General features: G+C 39.4%; 1 protein-coding gene across 4 annotated transcripts in view; it reads left to right on the forward strand.

The window, feature by feature from the left end:
* Positions 1-3,833: 3,833 nt before the first annotated feature.
* Positions 3,834-26,698, forward strand: part of RDX (radixin) — a 44,822-nt gene continuing 21,957 nt past the window's right edge. For all 4 annotated transcript variants that reach the window (XR_011680254.1, XR_011680255.1, XM_071434123.1 and 1 more), the window contains exons 1-4: positions 3,834-4,091; positions 12,225-12,295; positions 21,020-21,103; positions 26,013-26,108. Coding sequence is in view for 2 of the 4 variants with exons in the window: in XM_071434123.1 (XP_071290224.1) it covers positions 12,284-12,295; positions 21,020-21,103; positions 26,013-26,108 (192 nt within the window). In the remaining 2 variants the exon portion in view is untranslated. The remainder of the gene's footprint in view (positions 4,092-12,224; positions 12,296-21,019; positions 21,104-26,012; positions 26,109-26,698) is intronic.

The raw sequence follows: 26,698 nt of genomic DNA on the forward strand, positions 1-26,698 counted from the left end.
GTGTGTGCTGGCCAGCCAGGCTTCACAGTCAATAATAGAGGCTAAGTCTCCTCAGCCGGGTGATCAAATCAAGGGGTGAAAGACAGAGCCAGCTGCCAACACTGCAGCTCAGCAGATTTCCCTGCCCACTGTTGTCCAGGTGTTTTGTCCAGGCTTTCAGGTGCTGATTTATCCTTTCTGTCCACTGTGTGTCTCTGAAGAGGGAGCATCCACCTTCCATATGGCTTTTGGTACACTAGGTCTGTCCTCCCTCATTCCAACACTCGTGCAGGGGATTACCCTGGACATGGACTCCTGGACTTCTTCACTGGAGCTGAGGATTCTGGAGGTGCTGCCCAAGTGCAGGATCTTGGCCCTGGAGGACACCTAAATAAGCTTCAGACACCCATGGTATTTCAGAAAGGGAAAATCCAAATTCCCCAGGATCATGCCATATTTTGCTTTTTGAACTTGATCAAAGCTAAGACTGTACATATGCATGCAACAAAGGCAACTTGGAATTCTCAGTGTTGCTACTGGAACCCTTTCATTTTTATTGAAATCTGGTATGTTAATACCATGCATGAAAAATATTTTTTGGAATTAGATACATTTAGTTTTAAATGACAGACAAATTTAACAAGAGACATAAAAACTATTACTTCAGACATTTATTGTAATTTCACCAAATATTTGAAGTATCTGTGAACTGGATTAATCTGATGACTACAGAATACTTTGAATTCCGTTTGTTTCTAGCAAGGACTTTAAGGGGTAATCTAACATACTTTTTGGAAAAATAATTACTATTAATGTCCATTATCACAATGTATCCTTTTATTGTTATCCAAAAACTAACAAAAGAAAAAGCAATTTGGTTTTAGACCATGCAATTAGTAAGAGTAAAATTACCCTGCAATAATTTTAGACAATGTCAGGTCTGCTTCTGTAAACATATTAATAGCTGAGTATGTGTGTGTTGAGTCATATGTATAATTATTCCCAGAATGGCTGCCTTCCAGGCATGGAGGCTGAGTCCATGTATAACTCTTCACGTTAGGGGCATGGTATGGGCAGCACTACACTTCTATCCAGGCTGCTGGCATAAATCATAATTGAATTAGGTAAGGTCAAGGTGCTTTGCATACCATTTGAAAATAAAAAAAGAAAATCAGAAATTTCTCATGGTGGTGGTTTTTTTTTTTTAGTTCTCCTTTCCAAAATGCCTTTTCTAGTAAATGCCCCTTGAACTGTACATTTGGCTTTAATAAAAGTAGATTCTAACACACAAATGGGTATTCACTGACTGATGCTTTATGCTTTTGCAGGTGCACTGAAGAAGAGAAACCTTGGCCCAAAAAACATTACTTTCTAAAAGGATTCTAGGATTGATTTCTCAGATCAGGCAATAGAAGTTTAAAATCTGTTTTTTAATGAAGAGCTGGGCTTTGGCATTACTGCTGAAAGACAAACTTTTGTCTTGCACTTAGGGCATTCTTATCATTAGCTTTATCTTTATAACCTACCTCTTAAAGAACTGTGTAATGTGAGTTGATAGGGGTATCTGAAAGCCCTCTTTATTGCCTGTAGTTCTTTCTGTAGATTCAGTTTCATGGCTACAAAGAATATGATCTCTAACTACACTTCTGTTTTTACTGCCCTGTTTTATCAGACAAACTGCAATTTTACACCTTGTTAAGGAAGCAAGGTGAGAAGAAAACCACATTATACTGTTGACAAGGAAGATAAGACTATTATTTACCTTGACATTTCTGAGCAATAATATTCTTCATGTAACAGGATAAGAGATAAAGCATATCCTGCAGTGATAATGCACAAACTGAAAGGAACTGGCTTCCACATGCTATCAACACCAGTAATGAAACTGAGCCCTAGTGCAACAATCCTACATTTGAGCCAGTTCAGAACGGACTATTTGAGAAGAAAGCAAGCCTTTAATTCGGTCAACCAAAGTAAACACATTTTATCTGTGCACTGCAGTGAATCATAGCCAATTTATTTAAGTGGCTGAATGAAACAGGGTTTGTTTTTCTGCATTTTGTTTGTTTGTTTGTTGCATTTCCCTTGCTCTGACCTGCAGGTAAAGGCCATCTGAATGGGGAACAGTACAATGCACACTAATGGTGGCTGATCCGTGAAACTGTGTATCTGCAGACACTGCAAGATGCCTTAGAAATTTAATGTACTGCAAAATACTGTTTGACACGAGGATGTTCTTTACAATGAAGAACAACAGAGACAAGAAGGAATTAGCCACTGTCGTTTCTTCCTTGGAGCAAAACGGCACAGACAAAGCTGGAAGTGAAATTTTAGCCCATGTGAGGAAATTAAACATACCTTTAATAGACTGAGATGTTCAGATTCTGTGATGATGACTTAAGATAAATGCCAGTTTGAAATAGACAACAAAATGAATAAATTAAATAAATGTCTCCCAAAAAAGTAATTATGTTCAAGTTTCTATCAATATTTAATATTATAATAGTTTGTATTATGTGGTCATTTACGTTATCAGAATGTTCTTTAAATTTTGTCAAAAAATTTTAAAATATTTAGTCAGTGAGGCTCCCACAAATTCTCTGGGAGATTATTCCATCTTTGCCAGGCTGCTTTCCTTCTCTTCCACATCTCAACTTCACCACAGAATGTTCTTTTTATTCTTTTTGAATCAGCTTTAAATTGAAAATTCCTCATAGTCCTTCCCCCAATCTCTCTTTATCAGACAGCCAGAGGGTGAGGTGTATTAATAGCAGCTGCATGACTCAGAGTTGGTAGCTCGAGTGGATCTCTTTGCACTGAGCTTTGCTGCTTGGCCTCCCTGCTTGGGTTGCCATTGAGCTCCGGGAGCACCTTCACTTCCTTGCAAAAAAAATAAACTGAGAAAGCACAGTGGGGGCTGGGATTGCCTCAACCTCTCTGTCCTTCAGAAGGATTCTCCTCACTGCTATTTTCTTCTACATTCCCATTGTGACTGTATACAAAAAAAGGAGAAAAATATCAAAAAAAAAAGTGTGATCCCGTCCATCAGCGTGACTGTTTCACACGACTGAGTGATGGAAAAAAGAGAGAACGCCCATCACTGCGATGATACGAAGGAGAAGAGGGTCAGCGCTCTCCACTCAGACTGCATTCCATGCTCTTTCCCTGAAGGCATCCCTGTTCTCATGAGCCATCACAGCTCGACCCTTCCCAGCCCTGGCTCACCGCTCACCCCGGTGCTGCCCGCCGCACCGCGGGGCGGTGGCATCGCCAGCTCCGAGCCACCCTATCTGCCGAGACACCCGGCCTCCCGCCGCACCCGGAGCACACGCCTGCCTAAAAGGCGGCACGATGCCTGGCGGGGCTTTGGACGGAAAAAAAAAAACCAACCAAACAAAAAAAACCCAACCAAACCACGCCGCCAACTCCCCCTCGCTGGCTGAAGCCTTTTTTGAGATTGTCCTTTCCCGCCCGCGCTAACGGGAGAGCTGCTTCTCCTCATCCCCTCCTCACTCAAGCGAGCAGGGGGTTTCTGGCGGGCGGCTCTGCCGCTGCAGCAGCTGCCACAGGCTCTCATGACACCGGCAGGGCTGCGCGGGGTCCCCGAGCACCGGCTCCGCCGAGGCGCGCGGAGGGGCGCGCAACCCGTACGGAGGGGCCTGCGGTCTCAGAAGGAAAGCGCTCGCCCCGCCGTCCCCTCACGGGAGCTCCGTCCCCCACCGCCAGGAGCCGCGCTCCCCGAGCTGTCCCCGTCCCTCACGGGAGCCCCTCGCGGCCGCCGCCCCCGCGCCCCTCCGGGCACCGGCTTCGCGCCGCGCGCCGCGCATGCCCGCCCGCCCGCGCCGCGCGTGCGCAGTGCGAGCGCAGGAGCCACATCTGATAGGGGGGAAAATCCGAACGGCGGCGGCGGCCGCCATATTGCGGAGCTGTCACAGCGCCCGCCGCGCTCCGCGCCGCATCTCCGGCGAGCAGCGCGGGGCCGCCCCGCAGCGCCTCCTGCCCCGCTGCGAGGGGCGGCGGGGGGGACACACCGCCCCGCCAGGAGCGGAGAGCGCCGCGCCCCGAGCACCCTGCCCCGGGGGCTCGGCGCCGCGGAGGGAGCGAAGTCCCAGGTGAGGCGGGGTGCTGAGGCGGGGGGTGCGCGGGCGGCCGCCAGCGGGGCCCCGGGAGGGCAGCGCGGGGGCGGCAACCCGAGGCGTGAGCCCGCCCGTAGCCCTCGGTGGGCGGGGGGCACCGGGCGACTTGTTGCGGCGGCGGGAGCGCGGCACCGCGCCGCTCGTGTGCGGGACACCGCCTCCGCCCGGGAGCGGGACCCGGCTCGCCGAGCCCCCGCTCGCCCCGCTCTGTCGGGGGGCCCCGGGAGCGCGCCCCCGGCGTGCCCGCGCAGCCTCCGCTGCATTATTCATGTCCCCGAGCGGCGCGGCTCGGCAAGTTACACCGTAGTAGACATGTGGCAGTCGGGTCGGGCCAGCTGAGTGCGGCGGTGTGGGAGAATAATAAGGAATTACTTCATAAACAAGTGCTGTGGAGCATCTGTTGCTGTCTATTGTTTTCGACAAATGCGCGTTTTTAAGAGTCCTTAAGTACTGACCGACGTAATGGGCGCAGCGGCCCTGAATGAGCCTTTGTGCATTGTTTTTTTGAATGGATTAATGTTTTGTAGAAGTCGTGGGCATTTGTAATTAACCTTGTCGCTTAAAGTTTAGCGCAGATAAGGGGTTTTAGTTTCAACTTTGTGGAATTCACTTGTCTTTTGTCAGTTTCTTAATCTGAACGCGAAAAAAAAAAAAATCTCTTTGGAGTCCATGCCAGCACAACTAATCACTTTGGTTGTAAGGTGCTGTTAAGCTGTCTTTTCCAGTCTGTCTAACACCCTAGACAAGTATTTCGTGTTCCTCTTTCTAGTACAGGCTTTTAAAAAGATTCAGTTTTTCAAACTGAGTTACGGGAGTGGCATTTTCTGAGTTTTATGTAGTTCAGCCTCTGTGGCCGGTTCGGGTCAGGCTTCAGATGTATCGCTACATGTCTCTCTGGTTTGTTTCCATCGGCGATGCCTGTCGCCGTGTCTGTGCCACGGGAGCGTTTTTGGGGACGCGTGTGCCTGCGCAGCGCCTCGCACATGGAGAAGATTGTGGAGATGCGGTTGTTGCTGTCAGCCCTGGGTGCGTTGGCACAGCGCTGCTGGGCAACGTGTGCTCCCAGGGAAGATGTGGAGTTGTTGTACGGTAACGTTATGGCTGCTGCCATGAAGTTGGTTTTTAATCGTTAAAGATGGCACAAGTAGCAACTGTTTGTTAGATTATAGGACTTGCCTCTATTGATCTATTGATTTAGCATGAGGGGCTGTGAGAAAAATAAACTGCGAGTCAGTGCAGTGTTCCCAGATAAGCAGCCTCCCAGCAAATGGCAATTGCAAGGCAGTGGCGTATTTCCAAGCTTTGTACTCAAGTGACACAGTTGTTCTACTAGCTTGGGAAATTGGGAGAGCAAAAGCGGAACATCTTTAGAAAATGCATGAAATAATGACATGGTGTGACATGTCTGGAGCTGTCCAGAGAGTTTTTGTTGAATGCTGACTCAAAGAAAAGGGGTGAAAGTGTGTGTAGAGATGACAAAAAGAGTTCTGCTCTGTTTCTGCCATTGCAGGGCTATGGTAATAGTCCTGCCAGAAAAAGGTTGTTTCACAGAAAATTGGGTAAAGCTGTAAAGAGAGTGAGGATTTAGATCCACCTACAAGCTGCAAAACCAGGAGGGTAAGACATGTAGATGTTATGACGTGAGAAGGCATTTCCTGGCAGGGTTCCTTTAGCCTTTGCCAGGATAGGTGAACGGCCTTTTTTCTTCAGCAGCCTCGCTCCACTTTTTGAGAAGGGCTGCCTCTGTTGCCAGAGGTGAAGAGGAAAGTTGTTGTAGGCATGATGTCTTTCTCTTGGATGTGTTAAATACATCAAAGCTGTCCTATCGCTTTATATTGCATTATAAGTCTGTGGGAGTAGAGGAGAGGGAGGATTTTCAAGTTTGTAAATGTAAACAAAGCTTTTATACAAACTTCTGGATAAAGAACTGATTGTGGAAAGATACTGATCCATTAAAGCAGCACTCAGTGTATCCTGCATGCTCAGCAAGTTTACTCCAGAGCTGAAGGAGCCTAGGTGAACTCTTTCCTTTCAACACCAAAGAACTGCATTTGTTGGCTAACTGTACCAATAGGCTAATACTTAGCTGTACTTTGAATATAAAAAATGTTTCTTTGCTTTCTTTTGCCTTAGATATTTATTAATCACTCTGTGAAGTGAAACCTTCAAGTCATGTAGTACAAAGAAAAAGAAATATGACATTGGCCCAAAAAGGCAGTTAATCTTTACACGAGTACATTGCAGTTTAAGAACTCTAGCTAGTTCATATGGAGAATGGTGAGTGGCCAGTTCATAGGTTTCCTTTATTCTATGGAACTGGTTGTAAGAGACTTAACAGCATCATTCATAAAATATAGTACTTGACTTTGAGATGAGATATACCCAAAATTCTGGGTACATGTCCTATTTCTTTGCTAACTGTATGTTTAGAGAGAGGATTATTGCACTTGGAAGCTACAGTACTTCTATCAGTTTATATTCATGATTTCCATTTTTGATGGTGCATCCAATGGTAAGATTGGCCTTCCTATCATTGTAGGACTCTTCAGAATCCTTGAATTATTTCCTATAGTACATTTGGGGGTACTTGAAGTTAAGGTTACTAAACTCAATAAATATTAAGTGTATGTAAATCATGTAGCATGTCTAAAACATACCAGTTTATGAACTGGCAAAACTGCAAGTAGTGCAGAAATATTCTTTGACTGGTATGAAGTTGCTTTTAATTGAATACTGTATTGGCAACTGCCAGGTTTTCATTTTACTTCTGAAGTTGACAGGAAGTCCAGTTTAGAAGAAATGCTAACTCTTCAAAATGTATTTTCCTATAGATACATTGAATACATAAGTCGTACTAGTTCTATTGCAGTTATTTTTCAGACACAGCAAGCCTATTTTGGGTGTTTCGGGGAAGGTTGGGGGAAATAGTGGTTTTAAGAAGGGAAAGATACAGTATATAAAAAAAAGCATGTAAAACTCTGTATGTGGTATCTAGCACTGATCAAATCTCAATTTTTGCATATTAGGTGTACAATTCAGGGTTAGATTTTTGGTTGGGGTTTTTTTCTTCTTCTTTTCTTTTCTTTTTCTTTTTTTTTTTTTTCTTTTTTTTTTTTGGTGAGATAAATGTCTTGTTTTAGTTCCCGCCCTGGTTTGCTTATATTGCAGACAACTGTGTAGGCGGTCGCTCTGTCCGTCTGAAAAAGATGTATGCAGAAGTAAAGTCTGTGGCAAATGAACTTCTTTATTGGATTGCAGCAAGTGTGTCATTAGGGAGCTGTTAGTGTGAAAGATGATTGCCCTGCAGACATTCACAGACTGCTTTGGAGTAGAGAGATATTTTTGTAGAAATCTGAGACCAGTTAGTCAGGTCCAATGGCCTGTGAGTTGCCTATTGCTTCCCCCGCAAAGATCTAAAACTTTTAGGTACCACAAAAAATGGAATGGGATAAGACTTTGAAAAGAAGTATATTAATTTTAAATAAGTTTCTGTTAATAAATGAGTGAATCATGTTGCTGTGGGTAAAGCTCTGTGGTCCCTGACATCTATCTGTATTTAGGGAAACAGATGGTAAACCTCTTGCTCAAGCTTAGGAGGGATGCTGCTGGAGGGGCTGCTTCTGAGAGAAGGCCCTAAGCTATCAGACAGGGATCCTGCTTTTGAGTGTTGCTTCTCTACCAGCCAAGCATCCTGCTCAAGCTTTCTGCCTGCAATCCCATCCTCACCTGACCTCAGACCCATGGCTGTGTCTATGAATGTTTCTTTTGAAAACAGCTGCTGCATAAATTATTTGACAGAATTTTGGCATCAGGCATTTTAGGCACCATCATTTTCTGAAGAAAGCTTTCATTGTCATCTTTCAACAATTGCTTTATTTGTTGCTTTCTGTGGCATAACTCAAAACTTGGATGATACTGATTTAAAAATTTCAACTGCCTTGTAGTGAAACTAATTGAAATCACAGCTTTTCATTTCAAGAGAGTTCTTGATGTTCTGGATGACTTTTTTTAGCTGTTTGTGCTGTGGAGCCTGCTGATACTTTTGTTGCTTTGGTCCAGAGTCCACATTACTGCATATACTTCTGAAAGTCCTGAGTGTTATAGCAGTAGGAAGTTGGCAAAGTCACAGCCCTGTTAATCCTGACTTGGAAGAGGGACCTTTAGGATTTTAAATGCTGAAGTGATGAGCCTTTATGCCTTGTAGGTCACAAGCTGGTTTCAGAATGCAGGAATCAAAAGGAATATCATTCCCAATCCCAGCTGGCTGGGGTCTTTTTTGCTAGGGCTTTTTTTTCCCCACTATTTGCAATGCCATTTCCCATGAGTGTTAAGATTAAAGTAAGTGTAAGTAATTAGTTGCTTCAAAGTTAAGAATTTGGCATCTGCTAAATATAAATTTATCTGAACTGGCATTAGTAGCAAAAGTGAACTGCCACTCCAGTAATAACAGTGGAGATACACAATATTTTGCCTGGCTGCAATTTTTGGTTTCTTTTGGCCCAGTGTTTCTCTCATGTTTTGTTTTTAATGTTAGCTGGTGCCAATGATTGGGAAAGATAGGATGATTTTTGGTTTCTATTCAGTGCTTATTTGATGTCAATGTTTGCAGTTTTAAGATCTTCTTGATTTCTATATAAATATAATAGTTACAATGCATTTGTGTGACTGTACTGTTTCAAAATTGCACAGTGAATATGAAAACATATAAAAACTGAATATGAAAACATACTCAGGCTGACACAGGCTGTTTTTTTGTATTATATATTGTAAGACTGACATAGGTTGGTTTTTTGTATTATATATAAAATGAAAACAATGGAAATAAGTTCAGCACAGTTGGCTATAAATTTATACTTGGCTAAATTTAAAAAAAAGAAATAGATTTTTTTTTTACATTTATAAAATATACTGCATGCAGACACTTCAACAAAAAATACATGGGATGCTGTTTGTTTTGCATAGATTTTATTTTTTTTCTGTTTCTTTTATACTGTGATAATTTCTTAGGCCCATGAGGTCTGTGGGACTAACAGTGAGACTTCATTTTTATTGAGTTTTACTTAAGAGGACTCTTGCTTTTTGCTGTTAACTTTGTTCTCTTGCATGTGAAAACATGTCTCCCAATTGTGGTTTGATGACATAGGATTAACCTGTAAAACTTTGTAGTCACATTTCTGATTTTAAAAGTTAACTTAAGGTTTTAAAGTAAGTTTTCAAATAAATACTTTTTGGTTTGTTGGTAGTATTATAGCAAAATGTTTGAGTAAATCCCAAAGCAAAAATTTGGGACATGTTTATGAATGAATTTGTGGTGATAAAATGTATGAGGGTATGACAGTCATTGTAGAAATTGCTAGACACGTTGTCTCTTAGAAAGACCTCAGAAAGGAATAGTTTGATAACACAGATCTTGGTCCTGTGCCATGTGCTGTCACTGCTCTCCTGGAGACTGGATTTCCCTTATCAGTCATCTTACCATACCCCTTCTTTTCAGTGCTCTGTAACTAAAGGCACAGGAAGGTAGCTGTGCTACTTTCTGTTCCTTTTGGCACTGTTGAGTTGGCACGCTCACAAAATGGTGGATGAGAATCTAATTTAGCTTTTGCATCCTTAATTAGCTGAGTGTAACTCTAGGGCTTCAATCTGCCTTCAGTTTTTCAAGCATTGAGCCTCTGCTGTCAGAGGTGAGCACAGGGATTACTACAGCTTGGAATCCTGCTAACTGTTAGCAGATATTGGAGCCAAGCTTGTTTTGGTTTCTGTTATTCTCTTGAATTTTTCCAAGGTGTACATTAGGGAAAGAAGGGAGAAGAGGAGGCAGTCTCTTCTCTGAAAGGGAAACATGCTGTTAAATTTTTAACAAAAGCCCGAGTTTATCAAAAGCCAACTTTTTCTTCCTCCCCGGGAAGCTTTTGTGGTTAAAAGCAGAGGGGGGGAATAGAAGAAAAGTGTATTCATAATGTTCAAGGATATATTTAACAGTATCTTAGAACAGTAGTCTTACTGCTGATGTCCAGGTGTTAGAAAGATAAATGACTTGCCAGTAGAATTGCCTTGTTAAAGTTTGGGGCTTGACACTCTTCAGCCATCTCAGACCCAGGGGAAAGTTAGCAAAGTTTGGAAGAAAGATGTTCCATTGATAGTGGGCACAGGGAATGCAGAATTCACGAGCCACAAGGGCGTTTGGCAGAACTTCCAAGATAAGGGAAAAACAAACAAAGCCAACTCGGCAACTGTGCTGAATCAGCTCCAAGTGGAGAAAAAGTAATTCTGGCAGGGGTGACTGTGACCACAACTCAGGGCCTGCTGGCTCCCTAAGCCCATGACTCCAGAGGGGAATGGCTGAGCATGTGGAGTGATTGGCAGAAATGAGAGAATCATTGAACCAGTAGAAGGTAAAATGTTGTTCAAGAAGAGAGCCATGTGACCTGTAGCCAATAAAGCATGACTTCTTTGCTTGCTAAAATGTATGAAAGGTGTGAAGTTTGGATGATGGGGGTGCCAGCCTTTGGTGGGTTCCTGCCCAGCTCCCTGCTCTGAGTAGATCAGAATAAAGAAATGGAAATGCCTTGGCTCAGTGCGTGAATTGGCACTGCACATCAGGCAGCGAGCCTGCATTTGGGACATGACTGATACTGTCCAGTTCTCTAGAGTATCTTCTGTAATTAAAAAAATCTGCTGGAATGTAATTGTCTTTACGCTAGGCAAACAGAGTATTATTATACCTTTAGAGTTGGGCTGGATTAGTTATAGCATAGTTAATGTAACTTTAGGACAGTGTTTTAATGTTTCCAGGCTGATTTTTTGTTAAACATCAGTTTTGTTCCATATCCGAATTATGCCATTAGATCTCTGTTTCTGTAATCTTTAGTCTTAACATTTGTTTTCTTTACCAGCCAACAACAATTATGCTTCTTAAGTTCTGTTTTCATCCTTTATCTGTTTTTTTAGCCCATTTTCAAACATATCTCTACAGATTAGAAGAAGAAATAAAAAATAAAGTGCTAATGCACCTTAAATTGCTGTGCAAATGTTTCTAATATTTACTGTATTTTTATTGCCAAGAAGCAGAGAAAATTTTGTTCTTTAATTTTTTTTGTAAAAATACTTTATTTTTCATTTTTCCTTATGAATGAAAGATCAGTTATACAAAAGCTTGGTTTTGATAACTGGATCGCTCTCAAGTATTCTGTTTTTCTCTTGCTTTCTTTTAAGCACTTCTAAAGATTTTATTCATCTGTTGTAGCTGTGGAGTTATAATACTGAAATCTCGGATTATTCTGACTAGCATGTCACAGTCATTTTTCTTCGTATAAGAGTAATTCCAGTTAATATTATTTTTGAAAACAGTGCAGTCTGTGATGCTCCTTGCAAACCAGCAACAGTCTGATTTGTGGAAGTCATTACTGTAAATGTGTGCAGGAAGGTGACTAGCTGCTTGCTCTAAGTTAGAAGGAGTTGAAAAGGAGGTAGGATGATATCTCCCAATAACTTTGCAAGCATATTTTTTCAAGGCATAAAAACTTTTTTTGGAACGGAAAATAATAGTGAATACTTTCATCACCACATAGATATAACTTATAGTCTTCTGCTTAAAAAGAAAAAATCAGTGTTATTTTAAGCACAGCAGAATTTCTTCCTCTTTTTTACTGTTGGTGTATTTGCATTTATTTTAATTTGGAAAAAAATACTTTTGTTCTTTTGCTGAGAGAAGCAAATTATTTTATAAGTAGGAAATAAAAGTTTTGATGCTTTAAAATTATTAGAGCGGGTTTTTTGTCTTTATGATGTTTCTTGTAAATAATGTTAGAGGTTTTTAATAGTCAATGGTGTATGATAACAGAACCTTTAAAAGAATTTGTAGCACTTTGGGGAAACTGTTGTCTCTTTATGGTAACATTACTGCATAAATGTTCTACAGAAACTAGGAAGGATGTTACTGCTTAGAGACGTGTAGATTCTGGCTCTGGCTAAATTAGTTGCTGTTTCTAGATGTCACCTACTGAGAAGTGTGTTTTGTACATGTAGAGCTCTTGTATAGGAATTTGTACTATTTACTGTGATTATTGATTCATTTAAAAACAACCCTCTTAATTTTATTTTTGGCAGAAGGGGCAAAGAGTTTTTGGAAGATTTAAGTGAACAGGAGACTACAGAAAACAAGAAAAATGCCGAAACCAGTAAGTAGCAGATTTATATTCATCTAAAATCTAGGAAGGTTTTTATGTTTTAGCGAGATAATCTTAACTGTTCTAATTGTTTTGACTCTGCCCTTTCTAGATTTCGTAAGATTTGATCTTGTACAATTGAAGCTGAGACAGTTTAGTACCAACATGTGGAAAAAAAGATCCAGAAAGCTTGGTACTGTAAATTGCATGGAGGACAATTGGAAATGGGAGCAGTACCTGAAGCCCTCTTGGCTGGCAGGAGGAATGACTTTTCAGGAATTGTTGACTTTGCAATGAGCTACTTACAGTAGTTATTTGAGGTATAATTTGAGCCTGACTCAGTATCTGTGAGAATCAGTGGAAGGGTTTGGTGCAGGATTTGGCAGGGGAAGACAGAGCGTGTGTAAAGTGTCTGCACTAAGTTAATGATTTTACCATGGTAGAGGGTATCACATAGAAAGTAAGTTTGAATGGAGGAAATAAGCAGAGTTTCTGCTCTCCTGTTCTGCTCATTTCAGCTAAGATAAAGATTCATCCACTTTCTACCTGGGGGAAAAAAAGATCTTCATCTTCTGTTTTGATAATAATTCTAGAAGTCTTTGAGGAGATTATTAGTCAGTAGGTTGATTCTTTTTCTGGTAATGTTATATTGCTACCTTAGGGTTTCATCTGCCATGTGTTAAATGACTTTTGCTTGTCTCTTCCACTTGTATCCAGTGAGAAAAGCATTCAGAAAGGGAACTGAATTGTCAGGTTGTTTCTACTCAACTTGGCTGGTTTATGTAATAGCCTTTGGGCTTTCTTTGTTTACTGATGTTTCATTTTGGTAGCAGATTAGGAGCAGGGCAGGTCTGTTGCTAAGAATAAATGTGTCTATGTGCATGTGCATACACGTATATCCCGATATGTAGATGCATAAAAGGTTTTTGCTATTAATAAGAAATTGCCCCTGTAAGTAATCAGTTTTGTGTGCCAGTATTTGGAACTAGTACAGCTCGATGAATAATGTGAGCATGGGACTAAGGGCTCAAAGTTCTGTTCTGAGCTTGGCAGTTGATCTGATGACCAACTGGTCATACCTTGTTTCTGTAATTTCTTCTTTTCCTGCCAGTGGATTAGGGGCAGTTTCTTTGCACTTTTTCGAGCTGGAAGTAGCTGTCTCTATCCTGCTCATTGGTGGGAGAAAGCTGCACTATAAAGGGCAGGAAAATGAATTAGCAGCATACTATTTTCTGACCTGTTTGAATGCTGGCTATGAGAATTGAGTATACTGCCTTTGATGGAGCTTCTCAACTGGAAAACTTTGTTTTAAGAATGAGGCAAAAAGTCATTGTGAGCTCATGCAGTTTGTGAGGCCTTCGGCTCCATGCAGCTGGAGACCCATGGAGCCACAGAGGTCGTGACTAGGGAAAAAAAAAAGCCTGGGTGAGGTAACTTCTTTTTAAATTCTGGGACTGGAACCATGAAATTTAGGCAGGCAGGGTTCTTGCTATTTTAAGGACCAGAGAAAATTGAAGGAAATAAGAATTTTAGGGTTGCTCACGAGGAGAGCAATAGCCTTAGAACTGAGATTGCAGTGGTGTTGAAAGAGTGCACAGTCCACCCTAATAATGGATATTAGCTACCAGATCTTGGCAAAGAAGCTGGCCTTGTGCCAAAGATATATTTTTTTTTATAAGGGACTTTTTATGAAGAGTTCATGTGTCTCTTGATGATGTGGGTGCATGTGAAATCCTAGAAGGAAGCCAAGTGAAAGGAGCCATTATAAATGAAATGAAATTGATTACATTTCTCAGTGTCTTCCTGTAAACTGCAGGTTGCTGTAATTATATTTGGTAATCAGTGAATGAAGAAATAGCACACTTGCCAAAGGTTAAATAGTATTACCTATAAAAATCAAACCTCAGATTTTGTTCTGGTTGCTTCTTAAATGATAAGTGGCGTTGGAGCTCTCTTCCTCCCCCCTCCTCTCTTTTTTTTTCCCCCTTCTTTCTTCTTTGGAGACTGTAAGAGCCTAGCCATGGTTATGTTTAATGAATCTGACGTTGTTCTTTGAAGAGTCTTGCTGTTCTGCTCAGATTTGATAGTACTGGACAGTAGGAGGTCTCTTGCTATGGATATTTACTGGAGCTCTTGGGAGCTGTCTTTATGGACAATCCACAATAACCAAATGCACTTCTAGTCCAGAAACTATTTATGCCCTAACTCCTTGTTGCTTATTTTTGACAGTTGTTGAAATAAGACAGTCAGTGTTCTGTAGCTTTATTGCTGGAAATCATTTAACCTGAAAACTAACGAAATATCATGGGTAAAAGCTAAGAAAACCCAGTTAACATAAGTGGTGAGATTTTTGACAATGTTATTTTATCTCTTCTGTATTACTGTGACCTATTTAGGTTTTCTTTTTTCACACTCTGCTGTGATGATCCAATTGATAGTTTTCAGAAACATCTGGTAGTCTTGTAAATATGTAAACCTGTGCAATACAACTATAAACTCTTCCTGGGTTTCTGGGATTAATTTTTTTGTTGAGAAAATAACAAATAAATAAGCCATAAATCAATTTAAATGAAATCAGTACCCACAGAAAAGGCAATTAAATAGATTTTGGTTTCACTTTTTCTGGTTTCACATCGTAAAGTTATGTATTATTCCAGACAAAATAAAGTAAATGAAGACCAGTAGAAAGTCTTAGAGTATTGGAATTTTATAGCAAACATCTTTCATTTTTCTTGGAAGTCTCAGTCTGAAATAAGTTTCATGCCACTGTGAATGATTCTTATACATGGCAGTAAAAGGGCATGGATTTTGGATTTTCTTTTTTAGAGGATAGTAGGTTAAATAGTTTGGGGGAAAAGGTGGTTTTGAAAGGGTAAAAGCAACTTTAGTACATTGTCCTGGAATACTAAGGTAATATGTGACTGAAAAGTATACATAATTGAAACATTTTCATTTTTGATTGCTTAGTAGAAAGTCTGCTCCTTCCTTTTGCCTGGATTTGTGACAAAGTGGCTTTCCAGTTTTTCAACTGTTACTCAGCATCTACTCTGATTTTACAACCAAATAGTTTGTTTCTAAAAGAGACTTAGTGTTCTCAGTTCTACCTAGCAGTGTGAATTTTAGTTGCATGTAGCATGATGTGATCCATCTGAATAAAACTGATGACTTCTTTGTTTAATTACGTCTTTGTTGCTGTAATCAAAATTTGAGCTATTGCAAGTGCTGTTCTCAGTATGCTTAGTTCTCAGCTTGCTAAAGAACAGAATATTTGTTGACTCTTATTTTCAGTGCTTTCTTCCTAAAAGAATAGATACAAAATGTTTCTCAGCTCTACGGCCTTCTCACAGATCTGCACTGAAAATAGAAACATAGAAGCTAAAATTAGACATCACGGGTTACATAACTGTTAATCATTTCATATGCTAAGAAGATTAGATTTAATTGACTGAAATATTGTATTTATAGGGTGTAGAAAGAGTTAAATTATCATCTGGTTTTGGTGATAATTTGCAGCACTTTTGTTCAAGACTGCAAGGCATGAAAGCAAGCAAGCATTACACTGGGGAATAACACAGATAGATGTCAAAGTTACTAAGACTAAAAAGGATTTTTTTTTGGTTTATTCAACATTTTATGATATTGTGTATTCAGAAGGAATAAATAACAAATTCTGGAATAATGTTGTGGTTTAAAATTCTAATATTTGCAAGCTCAAACTAATTTCTGTAAGGTGGTTGAACCGAAATAGTATATAAATTTTTTTTACTACAGTGCTGTTGTTACACAGGAAAATCTTTGAGTCTGTGTAATGCAGTATTTGAATTATGGCTTGAATTTATGATTTATTTCTGTAGTATAAATAGACAACTGATGTCAGCTTGGAGGACTGCTTTCTTGATTCGTCTATTAGTAAAATCTGTTTGGCATTATTCTGTAGCCTTCTGTTCTTAATGCTGTTTAATCCTTACCTTTTTACCTTACCTTCTTCATAAAGTTTTTTTCTTTCATCTCTTCTTATATCTACTTTGATGTTAGTATTGAGAGAGTGCTGTGCAGTCTGTGAAGCAGTGGGACTAATACACTGCTACTCTTAACACAATTTAATATGCAAACTTGAGATTGTAAATGGCTGAACCGGTGTGAGGGAGCTCTTTGAACAAACTTTTTTTGCCATATGCAATTTTCTTACAAATCAGACTGGTTTTTGTGGCTTTTACAAATGACTAATTTGTATTGCATTCATTAAGCCAAAGCAAAACCTCTGGAAACCATTTCCATGTTATTTGAAATGGCCTTTTTTTCTCAGTATTGGTATTGACTCAGTTTTGGAGTTCATGATGAAGTGCCATAACTAATATTTGCAAAGGATGGCTGAAGTACAGTAAGATAAAGTTTTAGATTATTAAGCTTACAGCCAGGTTTTGTGCGTTTTTCATGGACTGTATCAGTTTGAGGAGAGGTTCAAAGCTTAATGCGGTGACGGTGTAATAGTCCCATAAATTGTGAAGGGTTGAAGTTAGGTACTAAAAGAAAATGTAGACATACTTTTTCAAGTCCTTAAAGGTGAAAGAATGCATGCAATAAAAATATAATTCCCTTATGAAGTGCTGGCTTTTATTAAGCACATCTGTGTTTGTTATTCCAGATATTTTCAATGACTGTACTCTTTATTGGTTTTGATAAATTATTTAATAGATAATTTGCTGTGGAATATTTTCTATAAATGGTATTTTGTGAGCTGTGGCAAATATCCTCATATCCCATTAGCAATATTTGTTATCAAAACATCAGTTGCTCCCTTGGCAAAGAATAATCAACGTGTAATTCTTAAGTGTATGTTTTCCCTTTCCTTTGGCCATGTTTATTCATTCTGAAACAAGTCTGGTAAAATACAGATAAACTCAGTCTGCTGCTGATGCCAAGGACCTGGACAAGCTCGAGAAGTGGGACAGTGTGAACCTCCTGAGGTTCGACAAGGCCAAGTACAAGGTGCTGCATCTGGGTTGGGCATTCCCCCATGTCAACACAGGCTGGGGATGAACAGATGTGGATGAAGTCCTTCCTGCTGAGAAGGACTTGGGGGTGCTGGAGGATGAGAGGCTGGCCATGAGCTGTCAGTGTGCTCCCACAGCCCAGAGAGCCAAACGTGTCCTGGGCTGCATCCAATGGTGGGCAGCAGGGCCAGGGAGGGGATTCTGCCCCTCTGCTCTGCTCAGAGCCCACCTGCAGGGCTGCACCAGCTCTGGGGCACCAGCACAGGGAGGACATGATGCTGATGAAACAGGTCTAGAGGAGGATCACAAAAATAGTTTGCCGAATGGAGCATCCCTCCTTATGAGGAAAGGCTGAGAGAATTTGGGGTTGTTCTGCCTGGGGGAGAGAAAGGTGCAGGGAGACCTTATTGTCACCTTTCAGTACTTAAAGGGAGCTTATAAGAAAGGTGGAGACAAACATTTTATCAGGGCCTGTTGTAATAGGACAAGGCTAATGGTTTCAAGCTAAAAGGATATAAAAGAATCAAACTACATAAAAGTAAGTAAATTTTTATGGTGCAGGAGGTGAAACTCTAAAAATTGCCTAGAGAGGTGGTAGATGTCCCGTCCCATCTTTGGAAAGGTTCAAGGTCAAGTTGGATGGGTCTCTGGGCAACCTGATGTAGGGGAAGGTGTCTGTGCTTGTTGCAGGGGGGTTGAGCTAGATGACCTTTAAAGATGACCTAAATAGTTTCCCTTCCAAGCCAAACTATTCTGTGATTCTATTTAATATGCAAACTTGAGATGGTAATTGGCTGAACTGTGTGAGGAAGGGACCTGTCAGATTCTGTAACAAAGATGTGGGATCCTGGTGAGAGCAAGTTTGAAAAGCAGGCACTGAATGAATCTTGTGGTATGCGTAGTGGTAACCTTCCAATACTTGCTACAGGAAGCCTTCATGCATTTCTCTTGTCACCATTGCAAGAGCTCCTTCCTGTTTCTGTATTTGTGTGGTAAAGTTGGTTCAGATTAGTGACTGTCCTCGTAATTTGTGGTTCAGATAATTTCCCCACGGAAAGAGCATTGTGTCAAAGTAGCCAGAGATGCAGCAGAGGTTGTGTGAGTGGCAGATCATTGCTGAAGCTCCTGGACCTTCTTTCTCTGCCTGTGTTTTCTCAATTCCCTGCCATATTTATGATGTGGAAACTTCCCCAATGACTCTTGTTAATGTAGTTTGCCAGCTTTATTTTACAGACAATGCAACTGGTACCAGAGGTTTGATTTTTGTTGAGAGGGTGCTCTGTTATCAAGGTTTGAATTGGATAAGTAGACCTTCAGGGCTCTTCAGGTTTTGACAAAAGTAACTTTATGTTCCATGCCCAGAAACAATTGAAGGTGTGAAACAATGTTACAAGTTTGTAGAAGCCTGGTATTTGTATGCCAAAAATCAAAGTCAGTTCAAATTCCTTCAGAAAGAAAATGTAGTGTTAACTTTTGTCTCTTCTTCAATAATTCAAACCACAAAAGGTAATTTTTTAACATTACCATCATTTAATTTGCAACTTTTTTATTGGAACTGAATGTGTAAATATTGATTAGCAGCTGAGTGATCTGTTAATTGGAAGTACAAAGATAAACAGAAATGCTGCAGGCTTAAGCAGTTACTGTAATGTGTAGAAGTGGCTAGGTACTCTTAATGCCTCTTTGTACCTGTTGGAGGTGTAGAAGCTCTGTACGCTTAGAGCACTCAGATTTTTTGGGGCAGTAATATCCTGAAGCAAACAGAATTTAGAGCTGTATTGAGTTTGTCTCTGTATTACAGCTATTATTTTACTGTTTGCGTATCCTAGTTCTTGTGAAGGATAAACTCTCAGGTAATATTTCTTGCATTTGTAGATGACATTTGTAGTAAGGATATTTATATAAGAAGTTTTTGCTGCTGCAATTAGTTTTGAACTTGCTGTGCTTTGTAGATCTGTGATGCTTCTTGTTTTGGCAATGGTGCTGTTATATAACAGAGCACTTTGGCATTTAATAAAATTATTTTTTGGCCTTATTCTTTGTACCTTGCTTACTTGTGACTGCCCTAAAGAAGGTTTCATTTTTTTCAGTAAAAAACTGGCTTTAAAAGTTAATTTTTTGTAATTAAGGGGCAATCCCTCATGCTTAAACTAGTGTAACTGGCAGTGAATTAGAACTACCATTTAAAATTAGTTATTTTGTTAGATGAATTATATTCCATAAGGGCTTTTTTTCTTCTCTTGAAATAGAGAGACTGAGAATTTACAGAAAACATCTTTTTCCCTCTTCCTGACACACACCCTCTATTTTTTTGAATTCTTTTTTTTGCAATAAAACTAAACTATCTTTTACTCCAAAGTCTTCAACTCTTGTTCTTTATCAGTGCTTGCACACAGAGTAAAGTTGGCTAAGCCCCCTCTATCATTCTTGTTTGCAAGTCTGTAACCTCGATGTCCTCAGGCTCCTGCTATTCTTGTCTTGTATATCCCCCTCGTGTTTACCTTGACAATGAAGGGAGCAGTGATCAAGCTTCATCTGTTGCATGAAGACAAACTGCTCTGCAGTTTTATTTTCCCTACCTTAGATCTCCCTTCCATGTGTTGTCTTTCCTTCTTTTCCAGACAATCACTTCTCAAAGTATTCCACCTGGTGGCAAAATTAGGGAAATAGTTAATGGAAATGGTTTCCACATGCATAGATCAAGTAGTGTAAGAACCTGTAATACAAGTCCTAATTTATTCCTCTGCCCTTTTTTACAGTAGAGAGAAATTAGAATATATCTGTGTGAGTTTGGTTTTTCTGCATTTATAGGAAGATATATTTGACCTTTTAATACTTATATTCTTATGCACTAAAGATAAATAAAATGTGATTGATACCCTGGCAGTAGGAGTTGGAGGACTGTTCTAACACTGAGCAGACCATGCTGTGCATTTAATACTTTGTTCTGTTTCATGGAAATTCTCACTTCTGTATGTACCAGCTGAAGAGAAATTGGCAAAGACTGTTGTACTTCCAAGTAAGGCTTCCAGTTATCTCCTGCAGTATTTGACTTCTTGTTTTATAACAAATAAACCCAGTGATTGTCAGGAGTCATTTGGAAAATGGTCCTCCCTTTCAGGAGAAGGAGGTTCATTGAATGGTGGAGATTTTTTAGTTTTGTAGTAAGGGAGTTGAAGGAGGTTGGCACTAAGGAGAGCTAACTGCTGTAGTTTTTCTTTCCATTGGTGAAAACCTGCTTCTTATCTGTCCTGAGATGTACAACAAGGTCTAGTCCTAGAGCTTGGTCAAAGTGCCTACTTTGACCACCAAACTGCTTGATTTTAGAAATGGTAAGCAGAAGGCTGCTTGTCTTTTTACATTGCTAGGCATAAATACCTTAAAATGACATATATGTGACCAAGAACTTTTTCTTTTGCATGCTTTTGAGAAGCCCTCTGAAAGATAGTGCACAGTAGCTCAATATCCCAATGTTCTTCAGCTGTTCAGTAGTGATGTCAGCTTTCCCATAAAATTAATTTTGAGCTTTGTTCTCTAATTTAACCTTCCAATCTATGGGTAAGTACTATGCTGATTATGCTTGTAGACTAAATAACGATGAGAAAGTTTTTAGATTGAAATTTTCTGTTTTTCTTACTGCTATGTTCTGTGTGTACACAAGACCATTAAAATGTTGAACTTAAAGGCTATGGAAGCATTACACTGTTACAGTATGATTTAAATGTTTCCTTTTATTCTGTAGATCAATGTCAGAGTAACCACCATGGATGCAGAGTTGGAATTTGCCATCCAGCCCAATACAACAGGCAAGCAGCTCTTTGACCAGGTAACTTACATGTCTCTATGTATGTAAGTGCAAGCACATAAGAGTATTGTGGTTATTAAGGCATAGTCTGAAAAAGTGGTAGTGTTCTCATGTACAGACTGCTTTCCTTATGTTATCTAAGCTAGGCTCTGAGTTAGTGTGAATTTCCTCATTACTTCTCCTGGAACACATTGAATTCAAAGACAACTCTCTAAATACGGTACCAGTGAGCCTTTGGATAAATTGCGTATGGGACTGCTTTGAAGTTAATTGTGGTTTTTATGTCTAATAATATTATAATTGCTACGGCAATATAGTTGTTAGAATTGCGTATTTTAGAAATATGTATGTAACAGTAAGTTCATTAATGAAAGCTAACACAATTGCTTTCCAGCAATAAATACTGTAAGATGGTTTTTCACTTCCCAAATGGTAGAACTAAATACTGTTGTCCTGTGAACCAGTTTGGACTTTATGTTTAAAACAAAAAGAAAAGGAAGAAAGGTTTGCATACCACAAGCACATTAAGGTCATAATTTTCAACTATTCTATCACAGCTACACACTGTCACTTGATGGTGTGTTATACATCAGTCAAATGGACCAAGTGAACAATTTCTTAAACAGGGCTGTTCTTGCACTCATGTGATGTTAGTCTTCAGAATCTTGAAACAAGTTTTTTGAGCTGTGTTGTGAGGTGTTTGAGGAAACCTTAAAAATAGTCACGACCTGTCAATGTGTTATGTTGTTTTCCAACAAGATACCAATAAATATGTTTTATTATCTAGATCCAAAATGTATGCCTTTATTTAGGAAATCTGGAAATATCTGAAATTACCCTTCAAAAATAGTTTAAGTAGATCAACAGTTCTGCCTAGTAGTTGTTTCTGTCCATTCCACTATAGATGCTTGAAATACGCAATGATGAGTACTAAGAGAAAGTAACACATCAAAACAGTTCTTTAAACTTTTAGTTGACCTTTTAGAGTCAATTAAATGTCTTATTATATAAATTGAAAAGAAGAGAATGTTTATTGTTTTAATACTGAACTTTTAGATGAATGAAATCACCTTTGCAGTTTTTGTTTGAAATGACTGACTCTTAACACTTACAGCCTGCCCTTTTCTCTAACATCAGCAGCAGTATATGGGTATACCTATGAAGTAGGTCTTCAGCCCCTACATAAGAATAAACTTCATGACTCTTAAAAACACTTCTTGAAAAAAGAGGCTGTCTTGCTTTTTGTCTAACCAGCATCACCATCATCAAATAAAAGTACGGTATTCTGTGGCATAGAAGGCTCAAGCTGTTACTTGTCTTTTGCCAGTCTTTGCTATCTTATGCCATTCACTGTTGGGTGGGGTGACATTCTGCTGTGTAATGTCTTGTGCCCAGGTAATCAGGCTCATCCAAATTGGAGCATTTGCAAACAGCAAACAAAGATACAGTTTTGAATTTGTTGTCATGCTGTCTTCTTTGTTCCTCAGTTCTCTGTGTGGTGTTTGACATCACACCAATTCTTACCTCTGGAGCTTTAAACTGAAAAAAAAATTTAGGTCAAGAAAAATCAACCAGGGTAGTTGTGTGTGAGAAACACTTTTTTGTCTGATCTTAAATTCATGTGTGAGTTCCACCATGTAACATCAAGAGCTGAACTGTATTGTGAAACCAGCATGAAATTTCCAGACAAAAAGTTACCTTGTTTCTCTATAGAAAGAGAATTGAATAGCACTGTTACTGAAAGGATTGGCCCTCAAGGTTTATGCAGAAGTGGTGAATATGACAAGCAAGTTGGTTATTGTTTGCAGAAAATAACCTCTCCATGGATTCAGCTGTTATTTAGTGCTCCCCTACATTTTTGGTGAATGACCTTTCAATCTTTTACCAGCCAGTGTTCTTTTAGGCTTTTAATTGGCATTTTCTGGAGTTGTTCATTTGTTTCCCATTCCATATGTACGTTCTCATCATCTTCATCTGCTAGCAGGCAACAATGCAGCATTTGAAATCTGTGGCTATCTCTTTTCTCTTCCATTGTCAAACTCAGTAAACTTCTTCTTTATTGCACAAGCTTTTTTTTTTTTCCTAATTACTTGCATTTCAGAAGGTGTACTAACATACTTATCATTGGTCCCTCTGTCTATCCTGTCTCTGGTCAGAACATGCAAGAGGGGATCTGTCCTCCTCTAGTCAACCAGTTAAGCATCTGTAGCTTCCCTGAGAGAGGAAGAACCCTGTGAGGATGTTTCCACACACTGGTGGTAGTTGTGGGGGAGCTGTTTTGTTTTGTTAGCACTGTGCATTAGTAGCTTTTCGTTGACTGTAGCTGCCATTCAGAAGGAATGCGAGGGTTGTCTCCTTTATTTAATGTTGTAATTTTCCTTTATCCTTTTCCCATTGTCCTTTCCAGATGTCTCCAAAGCCTTCTTTACAATCTTGTGGAAGGTGACGATATGAAATCCTTGTTGTCTAATGTGTATGTTGTGATTTGCCCAAACATACATTGTTCAGGTTGCTTTTCTTTTCCGAGAAGTTTTTATTGCCTATTAATAGTCAAGTTGTAGGATGTGATGGTGGATAAATCTGTTTTACAGATGGGATGAACACTTGCCTGAAGCTACTTAATAGCATTTTGGGCCAGAATCAAACTCCTAAGTTTTTCATTCTTTACTTACTTTTCATTAACATGCTACTGCAGTGCAGAAATGCATGTATTATCTCGGTATAAAGTTTCAGAAAGGTTATTTCTTTCCTTTGAGCTGAGAGGCAGTGTAGGCAATGCTTTTTCCTTATTTGTGGGTTCTGCTGGTTTTAGTGTTGATTTTGCAAACTTGTGTAGCTGTGCATTGCTGTACCCAGGTTGTATGTATTTAAATCATGTGCATCTCAGGGCCATAGTTAGTGGGTTGAGAGCAAAATGTTTTGACGTGAGCATAAGCACTTATGCTCATGTCTCCTTATGCCTTATGGGCAGAGCTGTTGAGCATCTGCAGTTCTGTGCAGAGAGCTGATAAGGTACAAGGGCTCAGCTTGGACAGCTGCAGGGTAAAGAGCATTCTCAGTCATCTGATAAAGCCATAAGTAGTTTGATCAGTGTTGTATAGGAGATCTGTGCCAAAAGAAACAGCAGGTCTGAAATTCCTGAGTTGGGGCATCAAATTTAATGCTGCTTGGGACCATACTAGTAATATAGACCTGTTCTAAGCATTTCTTATGATCTAAAGTAAATGATGTGGAAATTCTAGAGGAAATAACCATACTCAGTCAAGGCATCAAACAGGTTGGATCCACAAACATTGTGCGTTTTGTGCTTTGGAGTTTGATGGTGAAATGATAAAGGAGGAAAAAAGGTGCACACTCAAATGGTTGTTAAGTGATTATTCAAATATGCAAGGCAGCAGAAGTAAGTTTGCATAGTTACTTTATGACATTTTCTAATTTTCAAAATCTTAATTTTGCAACCCGATAGTACTACTTTAAAATGGAGGAGGATCTATGTGTAAAATTCTATTTACTTCACATGCATCTGAATGCTTCCATAAAACAGCCTTCAGTAAAGCAGCTTGGCACCATGGTCCAACCTGAGGACATATGTAAGTACTACCATACGTGATCTTTGGAGCCAGAGTTTACAGTCATTTATTAATCTTTGCTGGACCCTTCTGATTAATTGCTTATTAAATCCACATATGCTTTTGCTGTGCAAAAGACTTGTAAACAGTTCCACAGTTTCATTATACTCTGTAGTAAAAGTGCTTCTTTTTGTTTGCTTTGAGCCTGCTATGTCATGATTTCTGTTGATTCTCTTGATTCTTACGTTATAAGAAATAATGAACAATCATTCCCTATTTTCCTTCTACATGCCATGCAAATTTTATAGACCTTTATCATAGCCTTCCTTATTTCTCTGTCAGTAGCCCTAGTTCGTCTTAGCTATGCCAAAAATGTTCCAAGTCACTGGTCATTCTTTTCAACATTTGTGACACATTTCCATTGCTGCAGCATCCTTTTTTATAAGTTGATGCGATCAGTCCTTATGTAGAATTAGAGATTTGTGAATACCATACATGTGCATAGTAATGTAATAGCTTTCTTGCCTTTTTGCTTTACAACTAGAACTTTGTTCACATAATTTAAATTGTTATCTTTTATGTACAGTGTTTTGCTTTTATTGAATATGATCTTTTATTGAGGTTCATCCTTTTACTGTTACTCACAGATCTTTCTGTAAGGTTTTTTACAGCAGATTTTTGTCACATCATTTTCATCCTTTTTTGAAGTCCTGGGAGACGTCCCTTGTGGTTGCACTACAATTCTTGTGAAATTGAAAACAGCTTGTGATTTTTGTCCATCTTTTTAAGTGGTGCATTCCTAAAACAGCCTTTCCTCTAGTCAAGGACAATTTTGTTTTTTAGTAGTTTTTGGTGGTAAACCTGATCTGAAATCTTACATGAAAGTCATGTATGTTAAATTAGGAGATCATCCTTACCCCTTTTATCATTAACTCTTAGAAGATGGCAGAACTATTTGAAGGAAGCAGTTCATCCTCATTACGTCATGCTTGTTCACAAATATTACTCTTTATTATCATTTTACCAGTTGTCTTCTGCTGAAGTTTACTCACTTCCCCATAGGGCTGCAGGTCACTTCCCAGATGTGCTTTATAACCTCAGGGTCCTGTTACTACCTTCTGTTCCTCAGGTGCTGATCTACACATGGGCTGCACGCTCCAGCTGATAGCTTGGAGCGTTTGAGTTTATTTAGAACTCTGGGGTTCTCTGAACTTGATGTTTTGCTACTATTTCATCTTTTTTTGTTCTTGTAAGACTTGATTACATTTCAGTTTGTTCACGTAGCTTTATTAAGCTACTCAATGCCAGTTAAAAAAATGTGTTGTAGTGATGACTGATGATTATGGCTCATTTATCTTTAGGTGGTGAAAACTGTTGGTCTTCGTGAAGTCTGGTTTTTTGGGCTGCAGTACGTGGACAGCAAAGGCTACTCAACTTGGCTGAAGCTAAATAAAAAGGTAACAATTCCCTCATATTTAGCCAAGTGTACAGTTTGAATATGTTGTATAAGCTTTGCTGATTTAATATCTTAAGTGAGGTATGGCTGGCTTCAAATTTAGTTGAAAAATTGCTTTTTGTGTGCTTTAAATGACAAAATAGTGTTAAGTTAGATTAGTTATAAAGAATATGCAAAGCTGCATCATTATTTAATTTGAGGAGATAGTTTCCAGTACTGTGGAATGCATGCATGCATTAAGAAAAGTTGAATTCATATGATTGTCCCATTTTCATGTAGCAGAACATAATAGAATTATTGTTTTACAGTTTGGGCGTGTGTATGAAAGTATTTGAGCTTCAGGAATTTGTATGCATACAGCTATGAATCATTAAATAAGGCAAAATAATCTGCTTCTAAAATTTAGGTATCTGATAGGTAGACTGTAGGATAATATTTTTTTCCCAAATGGCATTGAGTACCTTGTATCTCCCAGTTACTGGGAACTGGTTCATTTTACTTTAAATTGTATTTGTGAATTTGAATAGTCACTTCTTATTTTAATATTGGCTGTCAGATTATTTGTTAATGCCACTGTTTAGAATGGAGATA

Source organism: Agelaius tricolor, unplaced genomic scaffold (assembly GCF_023055355.1).
Source record: "Agelaius tricolor isolate 1412-34295 unplaced genomic scaffold, bAgeTri1.0.p SCAF_9, whole genome shotgun sequence".
Lineage (NCBI taxonomy): Eukaryota > Metazoa > Chordata > Aves > Passeriformes > Icteridae > Agelaius > Agelaius tricolor.